Raw genomic sequence first — 21453 nt, 5'->3', positions numbered from 1 at the left:
ATCCTATTATTCTAGTTTGTTCCTTATCTTGAAGGGGAGCTGAGTTACAATTAACAGGATAGGATAAAAATTTATTATATATATATATATATATATATATATAATAAATTAATTTATATAACATATATATGTAAATATAGTGACAAAGTAAATAATTGTATTATTCAGTAATATGTTAATTTATACAATATACATACTATTTTTTAATTAGCATATTAACTTATATATAATACAACAACAACAACAACAACAACGCCTTATCCCACTAGGTGGGGTCGGCTACATGGATCAACTTCCGCCATAATGTTCTATCAAGTATCATACTTCTATCCAAATCATTAAGTTCGAGATCCTTTTTAATAACCTCTCTTATAGTCTTTTTGGGTCTTCCTCTGCCTCGAATTGTTTGTCTTCTCTCCATCTGGTCTACTCTCCTCACTACAAAGTCTACCGGTCTTCTCTCTACATGCCCAAACCACCTAAGTCTATGTTCCACCATTTTCTCTACAATAGGCGCTACTCCAACCCTCTCTCTAATAGCTTCGTTTCTAATTTTATCCTGTCGAGTCTTACCACACATCCACCGCAACATCCTCATCTCCGCTACACCTACTTTATTCTCATGTTGGCTCTTGACCGCCCAACATTCTGTTCCGTACAAAATCGCCGATCTTACCGCTACACCTAACTTATATATAATAATAATCATAATTTTGACACATAAATTTAAATTAATTATTAATTAAAATATTAAAAATAGATAATTATTATTAAATATTTATCAAAGGAAAATACTTAACTATTTTAAAAACCTTATATAATTTGTTTGTAATTATAAAAAAATTAATTGCATAAATAAAATAATTATTTATAGTTTAGTTAAAATTAATTTATTTATAATTTTCTATAAGTAATTTTAATGAAACAATAATACTTTTTAAATTTGAGCATATCATATGTTATTTCGTTGTTTTATGTAATGTGCAATAATACTTATTATATTCTTATCGTATCTTGACAACCAATGGAGTCTAATTTAACTGGAAAAAAAGATAGAAGTACCATCCTCCTTCCAAACCCATTGGTTTGACAACCATTTACACATTGTACTCGAAGTAACAAAACTCAAAACAACACTAAATCTGCCAATAGACCCTTTTCCTACACAAAAGTTCTCCTCAATCTAGAAGACCAATACTATGCCTGTTTGGAAGTACTATTGTAAAAAGATCTTATAGAGAAAGAACTTATCCAAGAAGCTCTTATCTGAAAAGTTACTTTTATATAAGTTAATTTGATGTTTGGATGATAAACTCTTAAGTACTTATTTAAATTAATATGATGTTTGGATGAAATTGTAGAAGATCTTTTGCACAATTAAAATTACCAAAAAGGATATTATATGCTTTGACATTATTAAAACTAATAATTAAATACTTAAACATTATTATATAATTATTAAATGCCTTAAATAATTAAATATTATTAAAAATAATAAAAATTATTTTTTTCTTCTATTTCATTTATAAAAATATTTTAACTTTATCATTATATTTAAAATATTGTTATATATTTTCTAGAAATTTTGATTAAAAAATAATTATTTTTATAAAAATAAAATTCATAAAAATATAATTATACGCCTTTCTACATAATTACTTTTCATATTTAAAATCTAATTAATTTATTGTTTTAGTAATGTTGTCACATACATTCTAGTTTGTAATTTAATTATTATCTATGTAATTATAATTTATAACAAAATATAAAATATCATTAACCTGGTAATAATACGATCAATAATGTCTTTTAATATAAAATTGTTTAAATATACCCATACCATAAACATGCAACCTTATAGTATTAAAAAATAAAGAAATTAAATACGTGTTGGAAACATATTCTTTAGAGATTCTCTCTAAATCGTTTCATTTGTAGAGTACTTTGAGCGTTCATCCGGTTCTTCCCATGTTGTAGTACTAGGACCAACTTCACTTTCATCCTCATCACTATCTATATCTTCATTATCTTCATATAGCGAATCAAATTCTCCATCACTCTTGTCATTTCTTTGAATGAAGTTATGTATAGCCATGCAAACAACAATGATTTGGTTTTGTGTCTTCAAAGCAAAAGGTGACATATTACCCAATATCTTCCATCTTTCTTTACATAAACCAAATGCACGTTCAATTGTACTTCGAAGACTGGAATGATAATAATTAAAAACTTCAGCTCTTCCCCTGATTCTAGGCCTAATTCTAAATTGCGGGAGATGATACCTAGTTTTCTTGTACGGTCCTAGAAAACCCATAAAAGTAGGGTAACCAGAATCAACAAGATAATATTTACCTAAAGAATAAAACAATAGAGCATGTTAGAACACAAAATTATAATGATGCATATATTTATAATATATAAATTTTAAGTACCTTGAGAAGGATGTGGAAAATGCAATGCAGGCTTACGTAAAGCCTCCATAAATATCTTAGTATCATGTGCAGAACCTTCCCAACCTGCCCAAACAAAAGTGAAACACATGCTAAAGTCACAAACAACCATGACATTAGTGGTAGTGTAGCCTTTCCGACCAATATAGACTCCTTGTAGATGATAGGGAACACAAACTCGTATATGAGTACCATCTATTGCACCAATACAATCCCTAAAGTAAGGGCAATATCTAGCATCTTTTAGAATCTCATCAGGAGTATCCCTAAATGATGGATCAACATGCTTAATTATATCCTTTGCAAACATACACACAGCTTCTAAGACATTATGGAAATGTCTAGATATTGTTTCACCTGAATGTTGAAATCTTTCCTCACAATTACGAACAGAACCTAGTTGACTCAACATGTATAAAAACAAGCCAACTTGCTCATAAATGCTGACATTTCGAGTTTTCTTTAAGTTGTACTTGGTTTCCAAGATATCACATAATTCAAGAAAGACAAGTTTCTTCATTCTAAACATCTGATAACAACGTATTAGATGACCATTCAGAATTTCAGATACCCAACAATGGCCTGTCATGCTTGAATTTCTACATGGATTTTTCACAACATATTTCATGAAGTAATTGGTAACATTAGCTACAACAAACATCAACACTTTGTTCTTCGTAATGTGATCGTCATCGTCAGATGAAGAGTCATTTGATGATAGTGATGAGTCATTTGATGATAATGATGAAGACATCCTGTAGAAGGAAAAAAAAATCATAACACAACTGAAAATAAAAAAATCAAGAACCAAACCATAACTAATATCCATAACATAACCAAAATTAAAATCAAAGATCCATGACATAACTGAAATTAAAAACTAAGATCCATAACACAACCAAGGTTCATAACCAAGCAAAACTAGCAAGTGTCAATGATATCAAATAGAGGAGAAACTAAGGAATTTGTGCTTAAGTTTTAGACTTGATCCATCCAAGTTGTAGCTCAGGCTCTTCTAAAGCAACAAAGGTGATCCTGTTTGCCCTTTTTTTCATAAGTTTAGTGGTTTTGTAAAATAATTCACTCCCATGCTCAAGTCCTGGTAGATCTTTCAACTTTGCTACACATGCAGTAATGCTAGTTGGGTCTGGAGCAGATACACTAGATTCAAATGTTTGAATAATACGATCTAATTGTGAGGAAAGCTTGGCAGCAACCCCAGTTCTTTTATCACCCTCTCTTCCTCTCTTCCTCTGTCCATTTTCCTTTGCCAAAGACGTGTTCTGAGTTGTCGTGTCTATCTCAGGCTCATTCACTTCCATGTCAGTGTTATCATCAATGCTATCATTTGTCTCTTTTGTTCTTGTATTGAATCCTTCATATTGTCTTGAATCTTTAGATGGTGCATATGCTGCAAAATTAGTAGCAATAGTACCCTTAAAAAGGAATTCCATCTCAGGTAAGAATTTGAGGCCTTGATCTCTAAACTTTGCTATTTCAGGATCCTCCTATAAAATAAAAAATAAGAATTATAATATATATTTGGCATAAGAATTAAGAGATAAAAATCAATCTCATTATAAATATATTTGGTAAGGTTGACATTCCTATATAATTTAAATTAAGCAAAACCCAATCCAATATGAATTTCTGCATATGTTAACCTGTGGAATAATATAAGTCCTCCTAACAACAACCTGACCATTCTCAATATAATGCCCTTGTCTAACAATAAGGCACATGTATTGCTTTCAAATATTATAACTCGAAATCCCATATATACAAAAAGCCATACCATAAAAGCTACGTGACTACCAACTACCCAACACATTAAAGCTGTCACAAACCAAGAATATTTATAGAACAGGTCCTACCATACGCTCACTGCCAAGGCCATCACTTCCAAGCTCATGAAAATTTAACTACAATTTTCTTGCAAAACATACCAAAGAATTGCCAAATATAATTTTACTTAAATAATTTTACTTAAATATTTATTAGGATATAATTTTACTTAAATAATTTTACTTAAATATTTATTAGGATATAATTTCAAGAGATATTCTTTCTACAATAATTGAAAGATATAATTTTTCTTAAATATTTATTAGGATAAGTATTATATTACATTATAGGGTCCACAAAGAAATGCACAGAACATCTTCCTTTGATCCCATTCATGAGTAGGAGAGTGGCTAATGAGAGAAACTAGAAGGGAAAACAAGCATTTTTAAGTCACAGAAGTTAAAAATCAAAGTGTAGCATATATATATATATAACAAACATAACTTGCAAGGTTTGAATTTTGGACCAAAAAAGCAGCAAAGTAAAAGCAGGGTAGTCTCAACATATATATATATATATATATATATATATATATATATATATACCTCATCAAACCATGCATCAGAATCTTGTGAGAATTAAGTAGGATCATTCATTTCGGGAGTCAGATCCAGTGATTATAGCACCAGCTGATGATATATAGATGCCAAGAAAGAGGCAACTTTTTATTGTTTACCGTGGTGTAAATAGCATTGCAATGTCTTGCTGCTTACACACGATGCATTCTCGTTAAATGAATGCTACATAAACAAATATAAGTTAAATTTGAATTAGAACTTCCTCAATTAGTTTTATTGGAATTGCAGGTTTAGTCATTTGAATTACCTGCAGCTGTACAAATGATGATATTTATGTTCCTAATTTATGGAATATCGCCGATACAGTAAGAGTGGTGACAGACTCACGGCAATGTAGTGCATGTACAGCGACCTCAGAGTGGAATTCAAATTTATAACCCCAATTGGGATACAGAAAAATAAGCAATATAACTTATATCACCCAGTTAGAAACATTAATAAGCTGAGAATTTTCAAATCCATTCATGAAAAAAAAAAAAGCAAGATTATAGAACATAGAAACTTGTCTTTATCGCTAGCTCTATCATTTGAATTGCAGAAATATGCCTTCCTAACTTGAGGAAGGAAAAAATAAATCATTGGTAAGGACTCGCATGAAAGAAATTGTATGCCTTATCCATTCTCATCATCATCTCCATTTCGCAACACTAATTACATAACTTCTATCATATACAGAAGAAAAATAATGAGCCAGGGAAATACAAACTAACTCCGAAAACTTCATCTCTATGCATGGCAAGAAAGAAACATTAACATGATCATCCGCATTCCTATTCACACCTCAGAACAGCACCTCACAAGGGGAGAAACAAACCCAAAATAGCAATAATAATAATCAAGAACAGTAACAATCAATCAGAAAAAAAGTTAAAAAAATAGTAAACACAACAATTTCCCAGAAGTTATACAGAAAATAGAAAAAAAAAACTCAGAAAATGTCAAGAATCTCCAAAATGAAATTGTTGCAGAGAGGGCAATTCCCCCTACTAACCATAAGCTCCCTTGAGCACATCCTGCAGAAGGTGTGGCCACAAGGAGATATATATATAAGTTTGCAATTCAGAACTTTCACAATTGAAGTCATAAACAATTGAAAAGCTTGTAAATTTTTTGTAAGGGCAATTTTTTATGGATGCAAAACAAGAAAAATATACATTCAGAACTTTCACAATTGAAGTCAGAAACAGGGTAAAAAACTTGTAAATTTTTTGTAAGGACTCAATGTAGAAAATGAAGTTTACACTAATTACTTGAGCTCCCAATTGAAAAGCAATCAAGAAAAGTTGCCAATACAGATTCTAAATAATGAAGCTGTGCACCGAAGAACCAGAAAGTTGACTCAACAACCTCTTTCATTCTCTCTTTGAAGAAGAACAGAACTCATATAATGGTTCTCCATTTATGTCAAGAATCTGAGCATTCACAAGGCCAATTTGGGCCATGTTGTTTCTACAACCACAAGCACCAAAAACTTACAAAGTTATTAAATAAATTAACTAATCATATTACTCTCTCCATGTGTACACAAGAAAAAAGACCCATGAAATGGCCAATGCAATGTCCCCAACAGCATGCCTAGGCCACTCATGTGCAAGATCCCCAAGCTTCCTCTCAAAGAAGAATCTCCACACTGCAATGGAAATGTGAAGCATCACACACCCTTAGGCAAAGAAACTCTGAAAGTCTATGTCCTTAACAAAAGCAACCATCAAGAGAAGGCATCCTATTGTGAACAACAACAAGCCAGAGAAGGAATCAGAGGTGTCAATCAGAAGCAGATCATGGGGTGTTGTCCCTTGAAGCTTGCTTGTGGTCTCGGATCCGTGGCCAAGCACAAAGATCTCTTTGGAGTAGAATATCATCAAAGCTCCACAAGTAAGAGCTATTGTGGAATGAAGAACACACATAAGGGTATATATAGAAGAAACCATTTATCCGAATTCACTTCAAAGGCCTTTAATTGCTTTCTTACTTTTAACTCAATGGAGCCTCTGCCCTCTAAACCAACAATGGTAGTTGAAATTCCAATCACTTCGTTCTAGTTTCTAGTAGTGTATAAGAACGAAGAACGTAAAAAACAAACACCCATGACCAATTCTAATGCTAGTTTGATACACATGGTAACTCTTCTATCAGTTCTAAACTCAATCTTTGTAGTTTCAACAAATTAGAAACTGCAATTTGCCTTTGGCATATCTATCAAACAAAGCTCAAAGCCTCAGACTAAAACATGAAAACTCACAGAACGACTTGAATAAGAGATATATTAGAGTAAGTAAGCCTTTGGAAGTTGAATCCTAGAACCAAGCCTCTGAAGTTGTGATGATATACAGAGATGAAGCAAAATAAGAACAAAAATGCTTTCCTCCACGGATGAACATGTCAATAGATTTGAAGGGTATATAAAGGGGTACTGTTTCAGTCTCAGGGACTAAAATTATCAACTAAAATTTCAAATGCAAGCTTCTAAAAGAAGCTGATCATGGGGTGTTGTCCCTTGAAGCTTGCTTGTGGTCTCGGATCCGTGGCCAAGCACAAAGATCTCTTTGGAGTAGAATATCATCAAAGCTCCACAAGTAAGAGCTATTGTGGAATGAAGAACACACATAAGGGTATATATAGAAGAAACCATTTATCCGAATTCACTTCAAAGGCCTTTAATTGCTTTCTTACTTTTAACTCGATGGAGCCTCTGCCCTCTAAACCAACAATGGTAGTTGAAATTCCAATCACTTCGTTCTAGTTTCTAGTAGTGTATAAGAACCAAGAACGTAAAAAACAAACACCCATGACCAATTCTAATGCTAGTTTGATACACATGGTAACTCTTCTATCAGTTCTAAACTCAATCTTTGTAGTTTCAACAAATTAGAAACTGCAATTTGCCTTTGGCATATCTATCAAACAAAGCTCAAAGCCTCAGACTAAAACAGGAAAACTCACAGAACGACTTGAATAAGAGATATATTAGAGTAAGTAAGCCTTTGGAAGTTGAATCCTAGAACCAAGCCTCTGAAGTTGTGATGATATACAGAGATGAAGCAAAATAAGAACAAAAATGCTTTCCTCCACGGATGAACATGTCAATAGATTTGAAGGGTATATAAAGGGTACTGTTTCAGTCTCAGGGTACTAAAATTATCAACTAAAATTTAAAATTCAAGCTTCTAAAAAATAGTCTGCAACTGCAATTTTGGCCCCAAAGTCAAGAATCACACATAAAAAACAAAAGAACAAAAAAGTGGCATGCTCAAAAACTCTATTTTCATTTAATAACACATACCTGAATTTTGGCTTCCCACCATTCATCACTAGCTGTAATGGTTTTCTTCTCCCCATCCCAGCCAAGACCTATGTCCTTCCCAATAAGCTTAGCCCATAATTGCCATTCCTTTTTCAAAGAATCTCACCTATTTCTGAATTGTTTATATTCATATCTCAAATTTGTTGCCTTATTGAACTTTTCTGCAATATTTGCCCAACCAAGCTTAGTGAAGTGGTTGTGAGGTTTATTTCCAGCATTCACCTCTTCTATGCACACTTTCAACATAATCTCAATATTTTTATCACATCATTTTGCTTTCTTTCTTTTCACAAGAACTTGATTGAGAGACATTTCACAAGCTTAATGAAACAAACAAAAGCATAACCCTAATCCATAACAATATTGAGAAGAAAAAGAAATTAATGAAGAATTGGTTAACCTGTGATACTAACAAAGGAAGAAGAAAAAATGACGAAGGATGATCGGAAGAGATGACCAAGGATGATCGGAAGAGATGACAAAGGAGATTGGAAGCATGGGAGAAAAATTCCGAGGAAGGTACAACACGACAAGTTGTGAGGAACGAGAGAAAATTTTAGGGTTCAGAAAATGAGGATGGTATGCTTGTCATTTTGAAATTTTCTTGAGGACATTATTGTCCAAGCCTTATTTTGGGATCAGATTCCCGAAAAGGAGATTTGAGAAGCTGGGAATCTAAGCTTAAAAGGAAGATCTGCTGAGAGCTTTTGCTTTTGTAAAAGCTAAAAAAAAATAATAATCAAACACTCTTAAAAAATAAAAAAGATCTTTTTTCAGTAGATAAGATAATAAAAGATCTTTTGGGCCACATCCAAACGGGCCCATATAACATCACGCCTCTTTTCCATTTCAGTCACACATTAATTAAGGGCTACTTAGTATATGAGGAAAAAAGGTGTGTTTCAAGCTATCATTCTTAATCTATACATCATGCAAAAAACAAACTTCTCATTTCAAACATTTTTTTGAAATGCATTGAGAGAACCACAATGGTGGCACACAATTTGCAAGCTCCATCTACACATATCTCTCCACCATATAGAAGTAGAGGAATTAGTATATGTAGGCCTCTTGCGAGTGCTAAAAGTGAGGAAATTGTAACAAAGAGAACAAACACATCAGGTACTTTTAGGTTTTAATCTCAACTTTCTATTATTTTTAACCTTAATTCAAGGGTTGCTCTTAGCATACTTTCCCTCTATATGTGATTATATATGTGTTTTGGTGTAACATATGTGCGTAGGTTATACATTATTAACACACACAAAAAATAGGTCATATAATGTAGTATATGACTCATTTATTTTTATTTATTAAAAATAATAACTCATCTAAATTATTATACAACCTATTATATTTTTAAAATAAAAAAGAAAGTCATAGATATATTATATCTTTTTACCCTAGCTAAAAGATAAGTCATATATATATATATATATATATATATATATATATATATATATATATATATATATATATATATTACTTATTTTTATTTTTAAAAATAAATATAAATTATATATTTTATTAAAAATAAAAATATAATTAATTCATAGAATCGCGCGTATATGTAATTTTTTTATAACATACATCATTCACGCAATTTTTGTTTCACATTATACTATTTGTACAGTAGTTTCTGAAATATAATTACTTAAAAATTAAATTTTTTTTGTACTATTAATGCAAATACTTTTATACTACTAACTAATATAAAATAATACTCTTATCTTATGCAATAATCTATAATTAAATTAATATATAGAAAAATCATACTATCATACATTTAAATCAAATTCTTATTAAAAAAATCTTTAAAAACTAGATCAACATATAATATTAGGTTAAAATGCAAAAAGGGTACATGCATTAAATAAATAGAGAAAATAATAAATAGAAAAAATGTAATAATTTAAAACGAAAATATGTACTGTTTGCTTGAATAACAGTAGGAAAGGGAATAAATAATTAATTTTGGTTATGTGGTTTAATTGAAAATAAAAGAAAAGAAATTAAACCAATTAATAAAATAACAACTTTAACACTTTAGATGAGGCACAAGTGGCTAATAGTTTGGGTATTTTAAACATAGTGACAAGGGTTTAATTTTTAACTATGCAAATAGAATAACACATGGGGAGAAAAGATTGTTCCAATTATGAGGATACCTTGTTTAAAAATAAAAGCTTTATGCTTTTAATGTCATAATAAATAAATAAAATGCTTCCTGACTTCTCAAATAAGTAACCTATGACCATGACATCCATCGAGCTTGTGATTCTAGTGCACATCCATCTCATCTATTAGGCGGTGGGTATTTGGCTCCAAAGACCCAAGTCACTTGCAGCAAAGGTAATATAATAACGTGAATAAGTTAAAAAAAAAAAAACGTACGAAGGAGAAGTGAGAGTTCGTAGAGATAACTCGCTTTTGGAATTTGTAGGGAGATGATGATTTGGGTGGTGTGGTGCTTGTGGTCGGGATATATATATATATATATATATATATATATATATATATATATATATAATATGTATGTATGGTTCACCTGCTTTAATTTACGACTACCAAGGAGGATAAATCATGTTGGATGGGATAAAAATTTGATTTTCTCACTTTTATTTCACGTGTTAATAAACAATAATGTTGCGATTAGTTTAGAAAGGAAAATGAAAAAAGAACAAAATAATATAATTCTTTTTAAATTATCGGGTAAAAAAATTGCTTATGTCAGGGAACACCAAAGAGAGAGGATAAAGTATTCTTAGCTCAAGTAATCGTCCGCTGTGAGGCATACAATTCACTTCTATTTATATATGGTGTTCTACAACAACAATATTCTCATGTAATAGCCTTAATGGTAGGGACAAATCGAAAAATCTATTAATGGGGGCTAAATTTTTTTCTTTGTAATGGTTTAAATGTGTAACTTTTAATAAGTAATAACTTTCAAAAAAAATATTTACTATTTTTGCACAAACTTGAAAGTAATTTTTATTTTAAAGGATAATAACCTTAACTGTTATCATAAAAACAACAAACACACAATTAGTTTTACATAATTTTATTCTAATTATTACCTTAATAATTACAATAATAATAACAAAAACTATAATTTTATAGTAACTAACCTTAATCATTATTATTATTAAAATAATAAAATAGATAATTAATTTTACACTAATTAACTTAAAAATATATATCTATATACAAGAAAAGTACTTATGGGGGGTGGGGGGTGCTCAAGCTCTCTGTCTAGTTCTCCTCAAACAAAGCTATGTATCCAGTTCTCCTTTACACAAATATTTTATCTTGTCACTTCTCGCTATACAAGTATTCTCTATGTCACTCCTGACACCGTCTTAGATTCCCCCTGAATCTAAGATCACCCAAGTATTATTTAAAATTAAATTACTTCAGACTTTCACAAACAAAAGTTTGAATGAATACAATGATTCAACAACACTCAAAGATTAAACACTTCTTCCTTCTCTTCGCTTCCTCCACCGCCTCATTGGCCACCAAGACACTATGAAGAATATTCCACCCTCCCAAGAAGGCACTTTGCTTCTCATCAATCAATCTAGGAAACACATTCTTCAATCTCCGTACTAGGAGTTTTGCCACTATTGTATACATGCACCCTACAAGGGATATAGACCAGTAATCCCCTAGCCCTTATGGGTCCTCAACCTTAGGTATCAAGGTAATGAAAGTAGAATTTCATCTTTTAAAAACTTCCTATTAAGTGAAACTCCACCAGAAACCTCTTGATATCATCCTTCATTGTTTCCCCAAAAGCCCTAATGAACCGTCCAGTCCCGAACTTTAGAGCTCTCACACTCCCAAATTGCTTTTTTTATCTCCTTTTTTATCAAAGTGCTTAATCAACCCACCATATTTCTCTAATGTTAGTTGTGTAAAATTAATGCCATCCAATGTTGGTTTATCTCATTCCACCTCATCACAACTCAATTGGAATTTTTTTTACCTCGTCCTTTACCTTCCGTGGCTCCTCTTTCCATCTCTCATTAATGCACAACCCTTTTAGAAGATTCTTTCTCCTTCTCTAATTGATTGAGATATGAAAGAGTTTTGCATTGCTATCCCCATCCTTCATCCACTTAGCCCTTGAATTTTTCCTTAGGATGGATTCCTTTTTCCTCTCCAAAAATCTTCTTGCAATCTTATTCTCAATGCTAGCTCATTTTTTGTTAAGTCCATGGCTTCTTCCTTCTTGTCTAGATCATTCATGGATTTCACTATCCTTTTATGTGAGTCATGAACATTCCCAAAATGAGGGATATTCCATTCTTTAAGCCTACTTTTTAGTTCCTTCAATTTTTCCTTCAAGACATATGCCCCTCATCCTTGAATTTCCATTTGTTGCCATGTTGAGCTCACAAAATTAAAAAATTCTTTATCAAAGAACCAACAATCAAGTGTTTTAAAAGTCTTCAGGCCCCAATCAATATTGGACTCTCTAATCATTATATGACAATGATCTGAGATACTTCTATCCAATATTAATTTATTGCAGCCCAACCAAACACCACACTACCCTTTGGATACAAGAATTCTATCGACATGGCTTTCAGATTTTCCATTTGGTCAAAACCAAGTGAATCCACAATTGTCTTCTCTTGGCACATCCTCCAACCCTATATCCAAAATGAATTAGTAAAAAAGTATAGAGTCACCCACCCTTGCATCATTTCTTCCTTCCCTTTGCCTTTCACAATCTCTTCTTATCGAGTTAAAATCCCCCTTAATGCACCAAGGATCAATATTACTACTAGCCTTCCTCATCTTCAACTCCTCCCATTTCCTTCTTTTTTTGCTACTATCACATGACAAGTAAATATTAACAATGGTAACAAGACACCTTTCTCTTTGTTAGACACTGGATCATCCATCACTGGACGATCCATACTGCTCTTAAGGTTTTGAGAAAAACAAAGATATAAAATTGTATTAACCATTTTGTTACATGTAAGTCAACATGTTTGATGACTAGAAGCAACTGTTTTGTATTAACCATTTACCAACAGGTTTGAGGAACTAAAATTATTTTCTAAGCATAAAAGAGTTCACGTGGGTAAAAGGTTCACATCCACGTTAATCATCAAATTAAAAACTTATCAAATAAGGGTATAAAAACATCTTCGACCCAAAACAAGGCCGTCAAATTTTTTTCTACAAAAGGAAAACAAGTTAAGTAGCAGAATAACATAAAGTAACATGTTCAGAATATTATGCAAATAATATAGAAACCTATGCTCCAATATGACATCCTATCAGAGCATTGTGTCCCGACGCCATCCAACATGAGATTCCTTAAAGCAATCCACCTAGCCATATGCTCCCATGAACACAAGGTTCGAGATCATCACAAGATTCAATTACAAACAACACATGAGGAGTGAGTTATCACATTCCTAAAAAGGTAGAGATAAATGAAGACACACATATATAGTATAAGTATAACAAGCTCAACTTAGCATAATTCGCATCATTTTACCATTCACTGCGTAAAATCACTTGTCCCAAGGATTTAATCAAAAAATAACATTTCACACATTTACATTAATCACATGTTCAAAACAACAAAGCTCAAGTACAACACAACATCTCACACTCACACAATTCATTACCCACCATCACGTAGAAAGTCACAATGATCATTACACAAACATTATGCAACAAATACACTAAGACTCAATTCTATATGCAAATTGGTATCATGTTAGTGAAAAACCTCATCAGACGCCTAGGATACATGACAAGACAGACCACACATTCGTAAGTCAGGTCACTCTCAGTAGGTAAAATCATAGGAAGACCAATCAGGGTCACGCTGTTTTGCGAGAATGCTCCAACCATGTGGAATCGGCACAAGCTTAAAGGAGCACTCAAACCGGGTGTATTTATCCCCAAGGCCTAGACTCCGAAGAGTCTGTTAGGGCCTCTCCCTCCTAATTCAGGTCCAACCTATAAACATTTTAGCATGGAAACTCTATCTATGAACTATACAAAATACACGACTCCTCAATTGTTCTAAAAATAATTTTAACTCATCGTGCCTCAAAGTGATTCAACTCGTTAGGTTCCCACAGTGGACGCCATCACAATACTCGTCATGCATTAACTCGTCGCCTTTAAAGGGTCTTACAGTCGTGTGATTGTATGGTTCATAACTCACAACTCAATGCACACAACATCTCAATACACTTGCAATCTCACAATTTAACACATACTCAACTTATCACATACACCTAATCTCAATCACAATGTTATAATCCCAAAGCAACATGTTATCACACCTCATGAATCATATACACATCACACAGTATTCATATATACACCTCACACACATCAATAAAAAATTCCTAAATTTCTAGGTTTCTAACATTCGAAGACAAACAGTCAATTAAACCATCCAATTCGCATCACGACATCAATTGACCATCAAACATGAACAATTCGTAGTTATCATTGTACATGCAAAATTAAAACTCATAAAACACTCCAAAATTAACTCCAATTTGAGAGCTAGGGTTTCTTAAGATTCCTCAAGTTTTTTTTCTAGTTGCTCTGCTAGGGTTTCCAAGCGTTAGAGAGAAGAAGAAGGGATTGGAGCCTCAATTTGACTATCTCCGTGCAAGAGGAATTTCTTTCTCTACAGGCACTATGTTGAAAATCCCAATAGTGGGAATGTGAGAAATTGAGTTTCGAAGGTGGTGTCCATATTACAGAATGATCCAACGGTTAACGCATCTAGGATCATAGTTTTACTGAGACAGGTTTGGTGTGTGCGGGAAAAAGAGAGGGTTTTGGGAGAGGAATAAAGAAGAACGAATTTGAGAAGAAGAGAAAGCATAGAAACATTGTAAATGTGAAAACTGACCTAACATGTTTCTATTTATAGCTAGGGTACTCCGAGCCTATTATTTACTCTATTTTTATTTATTTTATTATTTTATATAAAGGAACTTTATTTTAATATTTCATTAAATAAATAACCAATCAAAACATCCATTTATTTTCTAAAATAGCATTTTACTCTATTTATTTTCTAATACTATGAAACCCTTATTTTAATTAACAAAAACCATTTTTTCTCATTTATTTAATTTCTAAAAACTCTATTGACTTTTAAATAAAACTCTTTTTTTATTTTACAAAAAATAGGGTGTTACAGTGGCCTTGAGAATATTTGTAAGCCAGAACTGACAAAAAAGAATACTTGATGTAATCAAGTTTGATTAGTGGAACTTTTTACTGGTTGGTAAAGGAGAGCCAGACATAGCTCAGGTTGAGTGAACCAGTATAAAACGAAGTATTTTTACTGCTTTTCTTTAGCTTATCAAAGTATTTCAAAGTTCATTATTGATACATTCTACACACACGATTTTTATTAAAAAAATAAGCTTTTTACATCATTGAACGATAGTCCACTTTTAGTCATTGGACGAGGGTTTTATAAACTTGTTTTTTTATAAACACTTTCCATTTCAAAAAGATTTTATATTTTGACTAACATACTATTCAGCCCCCCCCCCCCCTTTCTAGTGTGATTTATTGTATTTTAGTTAACATCAGAGCTCGGCCTCTCGAGTTGAGTATTCTTATAAATACAGAGGAAAGATCCTAAAGTCAAATAGATATGGAAGAAGGATACTCCATAAACAAGCCACCTCTATTCAAAGGCATCGAATACGACAACTAGAAGGAATGTATGATGGCTCATTTTGAGTCCATTCATATAGATCTTTGGGACGTCATAGAACATGGCAACTACATACCACTAGATGATCAACTAAATGAAATTCCCAGAACCTCTTGGACAGATGCTCAAAGACAAAGGTTTTTGCTGAACTCTAAAGCTTGAAACACTTTGTTGTGCGCCCTCTCTGAAGAAGAATATACAAAGGTCCACAGCTACAGAAGTGCTAAACAAAAATGGGACAAATTAGCTTTGACATATGAAGGATCACCACAAGTAAAATGCAACAAGCTCAACTTGTTGACATATAAGTATGAACTCTTCACTATGGAAGATGGTGAAGATATACAAGCCATATTTGGACGCTTCCAGACTATTTTAATTGAATTATGTTGTCTTAACAGAATTTTTGTTAACTATGATAACATTGACAAAATTCTAAGAAGTTTATCCAGAAAGTGGAGACCACAAGTGATACCCTTAAAAACTATGAAGAATCTGGACTCCATGTCCATTGAAGAACTGATTGGAACCTTAAAGATTCAGGAGCAGGAACTTCAACAAGATGAAAGATTCAAAAAGGGTAAATCCTTGGCTCTAACAATACAGAAAGCCAAAGCATCTTCAATATGAAAGGAATCTTCATCCAGATCTTCGTCTAGAAGCTCATCCAAAGCTATCAACATTGGTACACCTTCTGATGATGAGTCTAATGATGAAGGCTCGGATGAAGATGATCAATTAGCTTTCATCTCAAGGAAGAAAAGGAACATGTGGAAGAAAAGGAATGAATCAAACTAGAAAGGATCCAAGAAACCTCATAGAGAAAGAAAGGATAAGGAGAAAAGCTCCATCATATGCTATGAGTGCAAGAAACCAAGGCATTTCAAGTCAGAATGTCCAGATCTTGATAAATATACTCATAAGAAGAAGTACTTCAAACTAAAAGACAAGAAAGTATTGATGAACACATGGGAAGAGCTAGATGATACATCATCTGATGAAGAAACATAAGAGAAAGAAGAAGACAACCTCTATCTGATGGCAGACACTGCATCAGAAGGATCAAATTCAGAATCAGATGAAGAGGTAAATATAAACAACCTTGAAACTCTTCAATTATCATATCGTGAACTTCTCTCCAAATCATCCATTTTGTCCAAATCTTTTCAAAATTTGAGAGGATTTCAAAAGTCTTTCAAAAGATTATAAATAACTTCAAGGAAAACATGAAGAAAAGATAGATAATTCTTAAGAAATTTCTACTCAATCATGTGATGACTTTGAAAGTCTAAAGTTAAAGACAACAAAGCTTCACCTTGAGAATAAGGAAATTTGTAAAGAAAGATCTTGTCTAATTGAAGACCTTTAGAAGTTGTAAAATCAACTAAAAGGCTTACAAATACGACACTCAACAAACTTCATGATCACATAAATGAGGAAAGATGTAATCTATTGAAAGAATGCTCACAAGTCCATAAGAATTATGAAAACTTGGAAGCAAATAAACATAACTTATGGGTTGAATGTGAAGGATATAAGAAAAACCTAAAATTCTCAAATTATAAACTTGAACAATATAAGGCTCTTCAAAAGCAACCTCAAGATGTTGTTACACTTCATCAAGATATTGAATTTCTAAAAGAGACTTTATCCAAATTTGTTAGAAGCACTGATAAACTTAACAAAATGTTAAGATATATACAAAAAATGCCCATTCTAGTGTATTTTTATTGTATTCCACACTTGCCACACACCCTCTAATCCAATGAAACCCTCCCCCATAAAATGGTTCTTCACTTTCAAGAAATCACTATTCCAAAGACAAATAAGCCCACTCCGTCATATTATTAGTTGGACATTCCCTCCATTCCGCCTCACTATCTCCCAAAATTGTTTTACATAGAATTTTATCACCCCCCCTTCCTTCTTGGTTTCTTGAAAACAAGCTACTTGGATTCCTTCTTTCATAATCACCTCCCTTATTGATCTCCATTTGACCCTATCCTCTAACCCTCTCACATTATATAAGAGAGAGCATCTTCATAAACAACATCTCATCATCCCTTCCTTGATGGTATCTTTTAACTCCCTCAATGCCCCTGTTATCCCTCTCTTCCATACTAACTAATTTTCTCACCATGTTCCCCACCTTACCCCTATATATATGACATCCCCATTTGTATCCCATATTCCTTTTGCTTCCCCCCTCTTTTTTCCACTTCCAATAACCTTTGTTGCAAACCATAATAGTATCGTCATTCACTAGATGAATTATCGCAAAAGAGTCCATTCTAGTGAGTTTTATCCTCTTCGAAGCGGAGATTCTTTCTCAGTACACCCATCAGACCTTGAAGTTGATGACCTTAACCTCCCAAGAACATCAAATCTCCCCTTTATCCTATCTCTCATAACCCTAACCTCTTGGGCATCCATCAAGTTGAAAATGAGGTCTTATCCTCCTCTCCTCCAAGCTTACTCGAATTTTGAGGGTATACATATACTTCCCTAGTCGCTTGTTGCTTCCATTCCAATTGTGTTCTTCTTTTCTTCCTTAGAATTCATGTCAACTTTTTTACAACACCCATTTCCTTGTTTGCCTGCCTTAGTCACAATTTGCTGGACCACATGACATTTTATTGGTCATATTCCGTACCACCTCCATCGTGGGTTTTAGGCCTACTGCCCTTCGGTATTACCATAAGGGACATGCTAGGTGCACCCAGCAACATTGCTGGTGCACCCAGCAATTAGGTGAATGGGCAAAATTGCCCTTGTATTAAAAAAATAATTCTTTCTTTCGGAAGAAGGTTCTTCCGGTAGAACAATTTATTCTATCAGAAGAACCTTCTTCTGGAGAAGTTACCAGAAGAAGTTCTTCCGGTAACTTCTCCGGAAGAAGGTTCTTCCGGTAGAACAAATTGTTCATCCGGAAGAATAAATTGTTCTATCGGAAGAACCTTCTTCTGGAAACTTTCCAGAAGAACCTTCTTCCGGAAGAACAACAATTTGTTTTTCCGGAAGAAGGTTCTTCCGGAAAGCTTCCGGAAAATGGTTCTTCCAGTAGAACACAAATTGTTCTTCCGGAAGATTTCCGGAAGAACCTTCTTCCGGAAGAAGAAATTATTTTTTTTAAGGCAAGAGAAATTTTGCCCATTCACCTAATTGCTGGGTGCACTAGCAATGTTGCTGGGTGCACCTAGCATGTCCCTTACCATAACAGCAACAATCTCATTTGGGACACAACTCATAGCATTGCGGCCCACTTATTTACAACTACTTGTTGATTTCTAACTCACAAATGACTGTTGTGGGTATCCTTTCTCTAGGGTAGTGTTGACTTCAAAAAGCTGCTTCCTCACTACTACCCCATCAAACTCCTTTTCAACGCCCACACTATGCATTTGCCCCTCACCTTTTCCTTCCCCCAACTCCCCCTCGACACATGTCTGCCCTTCCATCTTTTCATTATCTGCCATGTCTTCATATTTATTGTTTAGTGGGCAAAAACCACTTTCTTCTCCATCAGTGTATAGTTTAGCACAACAAACCACCATATGAGTTTCTTCCACCTTTTCCACCCCCTGGCCATGGCTCTCCAACGAGTATTCAGACTGTGATGAATGCGTTTCCATACCCAAGTTATTCCCAAGTGTAGACTCTTCACCATCTAATTGATTTCCTTTGCACATATAGCATCTGCATCCACTTAGTAATCCTTGTTTCCTTTACCACTTTACTTTGGTACACGGTGCCATTGATCTTGATACTCTGGCAAAAATCGACTTGCTTTGTGAATGGTGTTTGGATTAGAAGGTGTGTTGACTCCATCCTCTGTAAGCTATCTGTCTCCACCCCGATCTTCATATACTTTCCACATATCTGAGCCACCAAAGAGAAACATTTCTCACCCCAGACGTTTAAACGGATACCAAAGCATCTCACCCATGTGAGCCTTATTCCAACCACAATGGTTGGAGACCATTTCTGGACATAATGGAAAAAAGACAAACATTTCTTCCCCTTTGGTGATCTTCTCCTACGTTGTCTTCTCATCCATTCCCGATATTAAGACCATGTCGTCTCCTATTTTTTCCCTACTAAATCAGGGCTTTGAAAGAAACAACATTATACTAAGATTCACTTAAAATTTTCTTTCTCCTCACATTGTCTGTATAATCAAAGGGATAAAAAGTAATACTATGTTTGCTAAAAAAGAAATTGAGAGAATGGGAAGAGATAGAAATAATTTGGTTATTTAGTAGATAAGAATTAGAGGGGAAATAAGTTTAAAATTTGTTGAACATATATTATTTTTCACCTATTTTTACTTTTTGTATTATTTAATAAATTTGCAGCATCATGTTTAACCTGAGCTTTAATCTTATCCTTAATTTCTTTTAAAACTTTACAATAAAATTGAGGAAAGGAAACTCAGTAAAGAGTTAATCGTGTGTCTCATGTGAATGAAAGTGTTATGTTTCTACTAACATGAGTAATAATAATATTTATTTTTAAATTTCAATATATAATAATTTAAATACTAATTAATGAGTTACTAGATAAGATTCATGAGTTTAAAATTCAAAACTTTGACTCAATCTGTATATGAACGAATTTGAATGGATTAATTCAAATTCATCACAAACATACAAAAAATTGAACTCAAACTGATCGGATTTGTATATCACTCATAATCAAACACTTTTATCCTCTAAATTTTTCTCTTTTTATGTTTTTCTTATGTTCTATTTGACAAAGAAGATGAAAATATAAGACATTTGAGCTAAAATAAAGGGTAGGAGATGATTATACCAAAAAGTAAAATAGAGAAGATGTGAAATTCGAATGAGATCAATACTATTTCTTTTTTTTTCTTCTTCACCTTTATTTCATCCCTATCAAACAAAATATATATTCAGCTCTAGGAAAGTGTTAGATTTGGTTGCAGAACCAAATCAATTGAGGTTGAATGATTTGGCAAAGTGTTAAGCCTTGGTTTGTATGAGATTAAATAGAGAAGAAAGGAAAAAATATTTCAAATTTTTGTTTGAGTTCCAAATTTTTATCTTTTTATTTTAATTTAAATATTATTTTCTTTTATTTTTTTTTCTTTTTTTCTCCAACCAAACAATCTCTAAATGTGTGTTTGATTGTGGATAAATATGAATTTTTTTAAAATTATATGTGAATCCTACACTTTTTTCTCCTTATTTTAATTTAAATATTTTTTCTTAATTATTTTTCTTTTTTTTCCTTCTACACAATTAAATGCACCATAAATTCTTATTCTAATTCTGAGGTTTGGAACTGGGATGCTAGGCAAGACATTCTGAGGTTGAATGATTTGATGAGATACCAAAAAGCTTGCAACCAAAGGGCCCCACTAAAGCTACACTTTGTAGTTTAATATTTTTCTATTCTTCTTAGCTCAATTGACATCTCTTTGACTCTTATTTTTTCACCTTAACTCAGTTTTGGTCTTGGGTAAATGATCAAGCTTAATTGAGAATTGTAGCTAATTTTCATATTTTGTGCTTATTTGACCTA

The 21453-nt window shown here is 32.8% G+C and overlaps 2 protein-coding genes and 1 pseudogene across 2 annotated transcripts; all 3 read right to left on the bottom strand.

The window, feature by feature from the left end:
- Positions 1–1918: 1918 nt before the first annotated feature.
- On the bottom strand, positions 1919–3204 carry LOC114410794. The gene is made up of 3 exons (XM_028374721.1): positions 2643–3204; positions 2433–2516; positions 1919–2352 (listed from the first exon to the last, which is right to left on the bottom strand). Exons 1-3 carry the CDS (start codon positions 3202–3204, stop codon positions 1919–1921), a joined length of 1080 nt encoding a protein of 359 aa, XP_028230522.1.
- Positions 3205–3421: 217 nt separating this feature from the next.
- Positions 3422–4192, bottom strand: LOC114410793. Its single transcript, XM_028374720.1, has 2 exons — positions 4115–4192; positions 3422–3958 (listed from the first exon to the last, which is right to left on the bottom strand). Exons 1-2 carry the CDS (start codon positions 4190–4192, stop codon positions 3422–3424), a joined length of 615 nt encoding a protein of 204 aa, XP_028230521.1.
- Positions 4193–6369: 2177 nt separating this feature from the next.
- On the bottom strand, positions 6370–6927 carry LOC114409663 (annotated as a pseudogene).
- Positions 6928–21453: the final 14526 nt, after the last annotated feature.

Source organism: Glycine soja, chromosome 4 (assembly GCF_004193775.1).
Source record: "Glycine soja cultivar W05 chromosome 4, ASM419377v2, whole genome shotgun sequence".
NCBI lineage: Eukaryota > Viridiplantae > Streptophyta > Magnoliopsida > Fabales > Fabaceae > Glycine > Glycine soja.
The sequence above is the reverse complement of the archived record's forward strand: the minus strand, read 5'-3'. Positions and strand labels throughout refer to the sequence as shown.